The 10672-nt window shown below is 40.0% G+C and overlaps 2 protein-coding genes across 2 annotated transcripts in view; both read right to left on the reverse strand.

The window, feature by feature from the left end:
• Positions 1–1965: 1965 nt before the first annotated feature.
• Positions 1966–3127, reverse strand: LOC103514005 (fructose-1,6-bisphosphatase 1-like). Its single transcript, XM_017446036.1, has 3 exons — positions 3095–3127; positions 2683–2824; positions 1966–2108 (listed from the first exon to the last, which is right to left on the reverse strand). The coding sequence occupies exons 1-3, from the start codon at positions 3125–3127 to the stop codon at positions 1966–1968; spliced, it is 318 nt and encodes a 105-aa protein (XP_017301525.1).
• A 1923-nt stretch (positions 3128–5050) lies between these two features.
• LOC103514004 (fructose-1,6-bisphosphatase isozyme 2-like) overlaps positions 5051–10672 on the reverse strand; it is a 10505-nt gene continuing 4883 nt past the window's right edge. The window contains exons 4-6 of the mRNA XM_026827073.1: positions 9861–10054; positions 6027–6281; positions 5051–5253 (exon numbers count right to left, since the gene is read on the reverse strand). Of these exons, the coding sequence (XP_026682874.1) occupies positions 5062–5253; positions 6027–6281; positions 9861–10054 (641 nt within the window). The 3' untranslated portion in view covers positions 5051–5061. The remainder of the gene's footprint in view (positions 5254–6026; positions 6282–9860; positions 10055–10672) is intronic.

Raw genomic sequence — 10672 nt, forward strand, 5'->3', positions numbered from 1 at the left:
TTTCTTGATTTTCTGCGAGGGTCAGTACTATGGTCAAGGCTCCGTTGGGGACACTTCTATTCATTAGCATGGTTTGCTTATTTTCTCTTGGGTCGGTACTAGGCGAGAGTCGATGGTAGGTTCTCCGTTGTGGACACCTACTTCGTTAGGAGGCTGGGCTTTTGGGACATAAATACCTACCTACATAATTATGTATTTAAAATGGGCTTCCCCTTTTGAATCTCACGATACGTCACTGCTACTTCTGTATTAAGTTCGGTCATCCGCAAACAGCAACACGTCAATGTGTCCACACTAACAATACTATAACTAACATGTGTTCATACAGACTCAATACTTATTTGCATAGATATTATGTACTTTGCCGTCTTATACCTACATTATGTACTTTTGTATACTTATATTTGCATGCATACCTATGTAGTACTTTTGTATACCTAATAACTTGTGTTTGTGTTTGCATACGTATGCACTTTTACAAGTGTAGAGTACCTAGTACCTACTTTTGCATACATTTTTTTATGGTAAAGCAGAGAGCTTCTTCACAACTGTGGGTATCAAAGCATTACTAAGTGCCTCCTTTACACCTAACTGAGGCTTAGGTGTAGGGGCTGGCCAGCCCCAAAGGACGGGTTGAGCTTCTACGAAGTGCCTCCTTTAAAAAAGGGGGCGGGGATTTGAAAAATATTCCCTGATATTCTGCCATCCAAATACCGACCATGGTCAACGTATCTTAAATTCCTCCAAGTCTTCAAAACCTTTTTTTTTTCACTTTGAACAAAGAGTAGTTATTAAAAATCTGGTTTGAACATCACACGACTTTCCTTATCCTATTGAATGAAGCTTATTTGAGTGTTCTTTTACCCTAACTTTTACAGATGCTTATTTGGTGTTCTTCTATTGTAAATTTTACAATATCTCTAACCGTTTAGTCAGTATAGCTGAAAACCGCCGAAAAGTGGTCTAAAGCCGCCAAAAAGCGGCTGAAATGCCGCCAACTGCAGGACCTATCCTAACCAAAAGTCTTGTGTTGCATCCTTGTTACATTTGCGGACTTCATACCAAATTTCATGTCTCTAGCTCATACCGTTCCCGAGATATTATTGAATTACACCGAAAACCGCCAAAAAGCGGCAAAAAAAAAATGATCGACTACTGGTACAGTCACCCTAGTTTATATGTATAGCTCCCCCTTTCCAAAATGTCACCACGCGTCACCCATTATAAAGCTGATCTGCTCGGAGTCTTAAGATCCAGGTTGAATAATTACTTAGTATTTTTGACAAGTGGTAAGTGTGGGGTTGAGAAACTTTATTCTGGACAGATAAATTTCGTTCTCGGAACGGCTGGCTTTCTCCTTTCCCCTCTTCCTTCTCTCTCTCTCCTTTTCCAGAACGATAAGATCTCCGTTGTTACAGTTTCCTCTATCAAACCTCTAAAAATCTGGTGTGAACATCACACGACTTTCCTTATCCTATTGAAGATGCTTATTTGGTGTTCTTCTATTGTAACTTTTACAATATCTCTAACCGTTTAGTCAGTATAGCTGAAAACCGCCGAAAAGTGGTCGAAAGCCGCCAAAAAGCGGCCGAAATGCCGCCAACTGCAGCACCTATCCTAACCAAAAGTTTTGTGTTGCATCTTTGTTACATTTGTGGACTTCATACCAAATTTCATGTCTCTAGCTCATACCGTTCCCGAGATATTGAATTACACCGAAAACCGCCAAAAAGCGGCAAAATACCGCCAAGCGTTGCACCGATCTTAACCAAAAGTTTCGTGTCGCATCCTTGTCACATTTGACAGCTGCATGCCAAATTGCAAGTCTCTAGCTCTTACCGTTCTCGAGATATTTTGTTTACAGACAGACAGAAGGACAGAGAGACGGACAGACAGATGGTTTGTTTATTTTCTCTTGGGTCGGTACTAGGCGAGAGTCGATGGTAGGTTCTCCGTTGTGGACACCTACTTCGTTAGGAGGCTGTATATACTCACCTTTCCTTTAGGCGCATCCTGAGTGGCGGGGTACATAAATATCCCCCCGTATTTGAGCGTCCTATGTACATCCGCCACCATGGAACCTATATACCTCGCCCCGTACGGCTTACCTATAAATTTAAGGAATGCAATATAAATTCGAGGAATGTAATATAAATTTAAGGAACGTAATGTAAATTTAAGGAATGACAATTTTTCGACCTTTCATAATAAATGTCAATGCACATCATTATGTCACCAATTAATAGATAAAGCGATGAGCAACTACAATAAAGTGTTGGAATTAGATAGAAACAATATTACTTATGTATACTCTCAGACCAATACAATATATTCGAAAAAAAGATTATTGGAAGTTATGATCAGCACAGATTAACAATTAACAGGCTATATACAGATATATATATATTGATTGATTGATTGATTGATTAACAAATCAACGGGTAAAACCCATAATTATATATTTTTTTAACACCCTGTAGTGGTAATAGTGGTAGTAATGGTAGTTCCTTAGTTCTTCAAGTACTGTATTGTGTATACTCTTGGGTTTTATTTTGATATATCTATTTCTTTTTTGTTCTTATTGTATTGTATTTTTTCATTTTCCCTAACTTGTGAACTGATTTTTGGTATTTACCTACTTGTAGGTGAATGAAGATCTTTAAAATAAAATCAATTAATTACCAGAGGCGGGGCACTTCTTGCTGTCTACATACTCGCGGATTGCCGGAGCCCACAGGGAAGTGTAGCCCTCGTTGATGGAGTAGATTTTGCCTCGTGACGGAACCCGGATGTTGTAGTCGGATAGGACGAACTCGCCGATTGCCTGATGGGAAAATTTTGATTAATTATAAATAAAACTAAAGAAAAAAAAATCCAAAACTTAGTGATGTTTGGGGAAACCTAAAAAGGAGTAGACCAGCATAGTATTATTTTATTTTATTTTATAAGTTTCCATTTATTGGTTTTTCAGAACAACTCTTTCATCAAAATAAATTGTTAACAAATGGTATACCCATCCGTAAAAGCCGGAGCTTGTGCCACGGATGGGGAAGATTTATTTTTCGCTTTTACGAGACAAATTATAAAAACGGGCTTTTTTCAAACGTCTTCGCGTACCACCAGACATGGTTCCACTCGTGGTACGCGTACCACAGGTTGGGAACCTCTGTTCTAAGAGTAGTATATCATTAGGCGCATTTCACTGATTTCACTAATTGCTTCTTTGTTCGTGGCAAGTCAATTAATTCAGTACAAAGTGAAGATGATGTTAGCCCTTGACGAAAAGGTAGTTACTGGTAGCACAGAACCACAGGGACAGAACAGTATATGCCAGCCTAGTTAGTTTGGTTGGTAGCGCATCTGCCTTGTAAGCGCTAGGACGCGGGGTAGATTCCCACCAAGGGCGGATTTTATCCTGCAGGGATAAGGTTCGTTCTCGGAATATACCTTATTTATCCTGCTGGAATAGGACTGAAAAGTCCCTTTACACCCGCAGTCTAAACAAAGTCTCGTAAACTTTGACATTTTAAGGGTTACATTTTTAACAGGATAACCCTATAAGAGTGGCTTAATGATAATAAAAATAACAATAAATAATGTTTAAAATATTATTTAGCACTGAACTTCGGGAGGTTGGTGGTTCGAGTCCAAGTCAGGATATAAAAACGGTATTTTGCTTCAATGATATGTTTTTGTTATTCAAAATAATTATAACATTTATAAAACATGTTTTTCTAGTAGGTAGATTAAGATGATTATCCTGGCGAACAGTAGAGGGTTAACATTTAATTACTTTCGGATTTAGATATAAAGATATAAGATACATACAAGAAGAATTTCTCAATATTCATCTCTGTTTTCTTTGTTTACAATTACAATGTTTACTTGTGGCCAGTTGTGGTTGTATTATGTATCTAAGGCCAGCCACTCACTATCAGGTAGACCTGACGACAGGTAGAATAGAATATACCTTGTTTATCCTGCCAGAATGAGACTGAAAATTCCCTTTACCCCAGCAGTCTAAACAAGGTCTCGTGAATTTTATGGGTATAATTACATAACAGGTACAGTGTACACCTGAACAGGTCTACCTGATAGTGTGTGTGTGCTCATCAGGTATCAGGTAGATCTGGCAGACGGACGTTTTCAGCCGTACCTGTCAGGTCTACCTGATAGTGTGTGTGTGCCCATCAAGGTACACCTGTATGACAGGTACACCTGATCAGGTCTACCTGATAGTGAGTGGCTGACCTAATTCTATTTATTCAAATAGATAAATTCTGATAAACAGACAGGTACCTATACAGAACCCTACCAAAAGGACCGTAGCTACAGCGCGGTCGATGAGATAATCCCTCCAATCCCGAGGTTGCGGGTTCACTTCCCTTCTTTGTGTTAATAACCGGTAGCAATTCCTCCAAGTCTTCAAAACCTTTTTTTTTTCACTTTGAACAAAGAGTAGTTATTAAAAATCTGGTTTGAACATCACACGACTTTCCTTATCCTATTGAATGAAGCTTATTTGAGTGTTCTTTTACCCTAACTTTTACAATATCTCTAACCGTTTTGTCGCTATAGCTGAAAACCGTCAAAAAACGGTCGAAATCTGTCCAAAGCGGTCAAAATACCGCCAAGCGCAGCAACCAACTCAATCAAACGTTTTGTGTTGCATCCTTGTCACATTTGTGAACTACATACCAAATTTCAAGTCTCTAGCTCTTACCGTTCTCGAGATATTGTTTGTTTACAGACAGACACACACACACACACGGACACACAGACGCACACACGGACCAATGGCTGAAACTTTGGATTTAGGCTCTAGGGACCTCAAAACGTGTTTTGACACTAAAAACTGACCATCGAAAATTTGACCCGATTACATTACTTTCCTTCCTATAGGATAAGGAAAGTAAAAAATGAAGAAAGTACACAGGTAGACATAAGACCATACAGCGCGGTCGATGAGATTATCCTTCCAATCCGTAGAAGTACACAGGTAGACATAAGACCATACAGCGCGGTCCATGAGATTATCCTTCCAATCCGTAGGTCGCGGGTTCATTTCCCTTCGTGTTTCTTCATAACCGCCAGCAGTTCCTCCACGTCTTCTTTGCTGCCCAGGAAGATGGGTGAGCGTTGATGGATGGATGTAGGTTGTACATCTAGTATGCTGATTTCTCCGTTGGAGGCTAGGCCGCCTGCCTCTTGCACTATGTAGGCCATTGGGTTCCCTTCGTACAGTAGACGGAGCTGGGGGAGAATATATAGGTTGAGAATGGAGGAGTTGCAATTGGGAAAATATTATTAATAAAAGGTCGATTCCTACGTAAAAAGTTGTGAAAAATCCAAATCTGAGGTCAAGGCTCCGTTGAGGACACTTCTATTCATTAGCATGGTTTGTTTATTTTCTCTTGGGTCGGTACTAGGCGAGAGTTGATGGTTAGTAGGTGTCCACAACGGAGAACCGACCATCAACTCTCGCCTAGTACCGACCCAAGAGAAAATAAACAAACCATGCTAATGAATAGAAGCGACCTCGTCCACAACGGAGAACCGACCATCAACTCTCGCCTAGTACCGACCCAAGAGAAAATAAACAAACCATGCTAATGAATAGAAGCGACCTCAACGAAGCCTTGACCATAGTACCGAACCTCACAGAAAATCAAGAAATTGAGCCTAGAAAAATCTGGTGTGAACATCACACGACTTTCTATTACACTTTCGGAATACGTATTGAAACAGAAAATCAAGAAATTGAGCCTAGAAAAATCTGGTGTGAACATCACACGACTTTCTATTACACTTTCGGAATACGTATTGAAAAAAAAAAAAACGATCCGCCCATGGCGGCCCATTTTTGGTGGAAAATTTTCCAACTCAAATTATTCCCTATGTTATAAGGGATCATTTAAGCGTCCGAAAATTGGAAAAAAAAAATCCGAACCACCACCGCTGCCGATTTTTGGTGGAAAATTTTCGATCTCAAAATACCTACTCCCCGTGTCCCCCCTCACACTCACCTTTCCTTTAGGCGCATCCTGAGTGGCGGGGTACATGAATATCCCCCCGTATTTAAGCGTCCTATGTACATCCGCCACCATAGAACCTATATACCTCGCCCCGTAGGGTTTACCGGAGGCAGGGCACTTCTTGCTGTCTACATACTCGCGGATTGCCGGAGCCCACAGGGAAGTGTAGCCCTCGTTGATGGAGTAGATTTTGCCTCGTGACGGAACCCGGATGTTGTAGTCGGATAGGACGAACTCGCCGATTGCCTGATGGGAAAATTTTGATTAATTATAAAATAAAACTAAAGAAAAAAAAAATCCAAAACTTAGTGATGTTTGGGGAAACCTAAAAAGGAGTAGACCAGCATAGTATTATTTTATTTTATTTTATAAGTTTCCATTTATTGGTTTTTCAGAACAACTCTTTCATCAAAATAAATTGTTAACAAATGGTATACCCATCCGTAAAAGCCTAAAACTAAAGAAAAAAAAATCCAAAACTTAGTGATGTTTGGGGAATCTTAAAAGGGAGTAGACCAGCATAGTACTCGTAAATTTGTACTCGTTTTTCGATTGCAAATATTTCAACGGGTTACTTTCTGGTGTTCTCGTGTTGACCCAGCACCTAAATGGGAAGTATTGTGTCTCTTCTCGCCCATCTGATGAGATACTACGGGATGGGCATGCTACGACACAGGCCACAAGCGTCTAATGTAGCAGTTGTTCCATTGCTACGAAATAAAACGGGAATCGAGCCGGCGGCCTAGAGCTTACAAGACGGACGCGCTACCAACCAAGCTATGTAACTAGGCTGACAAATTTCAGATACATAATTTTTACTTTCTATTACCCTTACGTATAGGGAACCTATACAAGGTTACAAGGTAATGAGAAAGTATTGCATTTATTATGTATCTACAAGTTTTAGGTTGGACAAGAGTAAAAGGCCTGGGGCACGTTAATCTCAGTGATTACGCGCTTATTTGCCACGACGAAAGGTCCCGAGGTCGAATAACACCATGGAAAAGAAAAAAAAAACTTACCTTAACAGTCAAAAACACACAGGATTGAATTCTTCGACAGAGAAAAAAAGAAGATAAAAACTAAATGAATTTAACTTAACACTAAACTATCACACTCTTTTAATTATCACACAAGTTACGATACTCGTGAAATTCCGGTACAAACTATGGTAAAACAATGAACGAGACAAACAATCAATGAAATTTATTGATGAGCTGCCCAAAGTTTGGATTGCCAAAATGACACAGAATACTACTCAGACGAAAAATTGTTACATTAAAGTGAGAATGAAATTAATAGGTAAATATAGAATCACTTCCAAAGAGGGTAGAAAAAGCGACTAAATTACTAGAAATCGGAAATATTCCACGGAAAAATTCCTACACTAAGTAAATTCCTATTCCACGAAAATGTCTTACACTGATTAAAATACCAATTCTACACGAAAATTTTCCTAGAACAAAGTAAACAGTTTTACTACACAATCTCGACGCAGGGTAGCCGGAAGGTAAACACTAGTATAAGATACAAAGTAAACAGTTTTACTACACAAACTCGACGCAGGGTAGCCGGAAGGTAAACACTAGTATAAGATTAAAACACATATAAGACTGATTTTAACAACAACAACAGAACTGTCTATAAAATACATATTAGTATTTATTTCAATGCATCGAATGAAATGGTGTAGCTGTGTTGAGTACCGACTACTAGTGGTTAAGTGAAAAAAAAAAAAAAAAATCTTTTCCAAAGGATATCCGAAATTTTCCAACAATATGGGGATGTTGTATTCGGCTGTTTGATAAAGCTTTTTGTATTCAATGATTTGTAAATATGTAACAGTATAAGTAGCACGGTAGGGCACGGTTGGTCCAGTGGTAACGCGCTTGCTTGCCATGCAGAAGGTCCCGGGTTCGAATCCCACCATCGACAATTTCCCTTGCAAAATAATTATGTACCAAAGGTTGAGTGCGAAGGGCATCTACTCGTAATTTTTTTTTGTAGCCAAAACCAAATGTCAGTCCAAAAGGAGGCTAACGAAAAACGCCGACCCCGTCTGTACACGGGATAAGGCCAAGGAAAAGAGTATATAGGTAAATATGTAGCATAGAGATGTACATATATCTCTAAGAGAACAGTTTTTCGTAGAACGATGAAATTGGATCTGTATTCTTAGCTTAAAATTTAAATGAGATACATGGACAAGATCAAAGAAGATTTGAAAGAGAAAAACTTGGATTGCAGCCTCGCCCAGAACCGAGCAGCTTGGAAAACACAAACACGAAATGTCGTACCGAAATATGGAGAATATGGAGCCTATGGAGACCAGACAATCGATATTGGATGACCCATCCAGCGGATCGAAACAGACAATGTACTTCCCTTGTTTTGACACCTCCACCTGTAAGAGAAACAGTAGGACAAGAAATTCATAGTGTAGCTGTCCAGAACGGAATCTTTTTTCTTCTTCTTCGCCTTTTCCCGTGTACAGACGGGGTCGGCGTTTTTCGTCAGCCTCTCAATCAGCCTGACTAGGGTGATTGCTTTGGGCTGACATTTGGTTTTGGCTACAAATTTTACGATTGCATGCCCTTCGCACTCAACCTTTTTCTTTAGCAAGGGAAATTCAGGCTGGTATACTCCCTGTTTATAATAGTGCTTATTTATACTGCTCGTGTAGGACTGTAAAGTCCCTTTACTCCAGCAGTAGGCTACTACTATTATTGTGGTCAAATTCTCAAATTATATTGAGGATAAAATTCCATACCCCGGCTGGGATTGAACCCACGCCCTCCTGTTTGCCAGGCGAGCGTCTTGACCACTACACCACCGAGGTAGGTTTAAAGTCCCCCAGCCAGACTAAGCTAATTTACTCCCTGTTTAAAGTCCCCCAGCCAGACTAAGCTGGTTTACTCCCTGTTTAAAGTCCCCTAGCCAGATTAAGCTGGTATACTCCCTGTTTAAAGTCCCCCAGCCAGACTAAGCTGGTTTACTCCCTGTTTAAAGTCCCCTAGCCAGACTAAGCTGGTTTACTCCCTTTTTAAAGTCCCCCAGCCAGACTAAGCTGGTCTACTCCCTGTTTAACGTCCGATGTCGACTGCCTTGACAACATAGATTCACCCGTCGATGGACGGCCGGTTGGACTAGGTGTGGACACACCTTTACAGTTCTTACCTCCAAGGCGGTCTCATTTTCCTCGCTAACTAGGAGACAAGTGGAGTAGGATGAGGTGAGCATATTTTACGTACAAAAAGAACATTCACAAATGAGCATCTCTCTGATGCATACAGAAATTAGGTAGCGTGGTAGCGTACAAGAGTACCTGAGCTTTGTTAAACACTAAGAACAACGCAAAAAGTTTCATCAACAGAATAAAAACTGGCCATTTAATTTCTTTTTAATAATATGTACCTATACCTTGTACTGTCGGTTAAGTCTAAAAGTTCAATCTTACCAACAGTAACCAAATAATGAAATAACAGAAAGGAACTAACCAGGTCAGATTAGGTCGAAAAGTGATAAGGTATTAACTGGAGGCAATTCGTACCAAGAAACTAGTCTAGGACTCAACTCGTGAACATCCGAATGGAAATTACCAAGCTAGGTATCAACAATAACGGAACATGAACCATAGGTATTTGTTTTAGAAGAAAATAATCAGGGGCGGACTTTAAAGTAACAAGCTGGGCCCGTCCCTCCGGGAATTTTTTAGCCCTTAGTTTATTCGATCGTGGTTAAAGAATACCTATGTACCTACCTAATTAAATTTGGATTAATTTCTCATTACATAGGGGTTCCCTATACTTAATGTTATGAACTTACAGGGTCAAGCATGAACCCATGGACCCCTTGGCCTTTGCCCACAGACAGTACCACCATAGTGGCACTGCCGTACAGGGCGTAACCCCCAGCCACCATCTCATTGCCCTTCTGTAGAGCATCATTAGGAGTGACAGGACCCGGGGTCTGCTTCCTGGAATGGGAGAAAAAAAATCTGCAATTAGTGTGAGAACCTACTTTATTATTAGCTGAAGAGAAGATCTCTGTATTGTAAATTGTCATTCAAAATAAATAAAAACTAAACACATACCTAGCAAAAAAAAAAAAAAAAAAAACTCAGTGACGTAGTGGTTAGCACGGTGGACTTCGAATGCGGAGGTTGGTGGTTCCAGGCAAAGTCAGGCCATAAAATTTAGCGTATAGTCGTAGAGTATTTAACGGGGAAAGACATGTGTGACAAGCAGTTATGCTTAACACAATTAAAATTCCGTTCAGTGGGAGAAACCAGAAAAAGAGGGACACAGCTACCATTCCCTCATAGAAAGTCTGGGCCTGAGTCCATGGCCACAACGGCGACCATAGACCATTGACTCTCGCCGATACCATCGACCATCACAGAAAAAAAAACTCAGCTCACTCATTTTTTTTTTTATTTTAAGAGGGGTCGGTACTATGGTCGGAGCTAGTGCTCCATTGGGGACGCTTCTATTCATTAGCATGATTTCTTTATTTTCTCTTCGACCGATACTAATTTTCGGAGACTGGCCTACAGAATAGGAAAAAAATCAAGCTCAAGGGGGGGGGGGGGGGCTAAATAAAATTTAACCCAAAACACTAATTATTTTTTCTTTTTT

This window comes from Diaphorina citri, unplaced genomic scaffold, assembly GCF_000475195.1.
Source record: "Diaphorina citri unplaced genomic scaffold, Diaci psyllid genome assembly version 1.1 scaffold1065, whole genome shotgun sequence".
NCBI classification, from domain to species: Eukaryota; Metazoa; Arthropoda; class Insecta; order Hemiptera; family Psyllidae; genus Diaphorina; species Diaphorina citri.

Excerpts from the sequence above, each read along its gene's own strand:
- LOC103514005 (XM_017446036.1), bottom strand. The coding sequence starts at position 3,127 with ATGTCTGGTGGTACGCGAAGACGTTTGAAAAAA. Across the intron at positions 2,825-3,094 it reads CGCGAAGACGTTTGAAAAAA|GCAATCGGCGAGTTCGTCCT; the intron begins GCCCGTTTTTAT and ends TTTTCCCATCAG. Across the intron at positions 2,109-2,682 it reads CAAGAAGTGCCCCGCCTCTG|GTAAGCCGTACGGGGCGAGG; the intron begins GTAATTAATTGA and ends TTAAATTTATAG.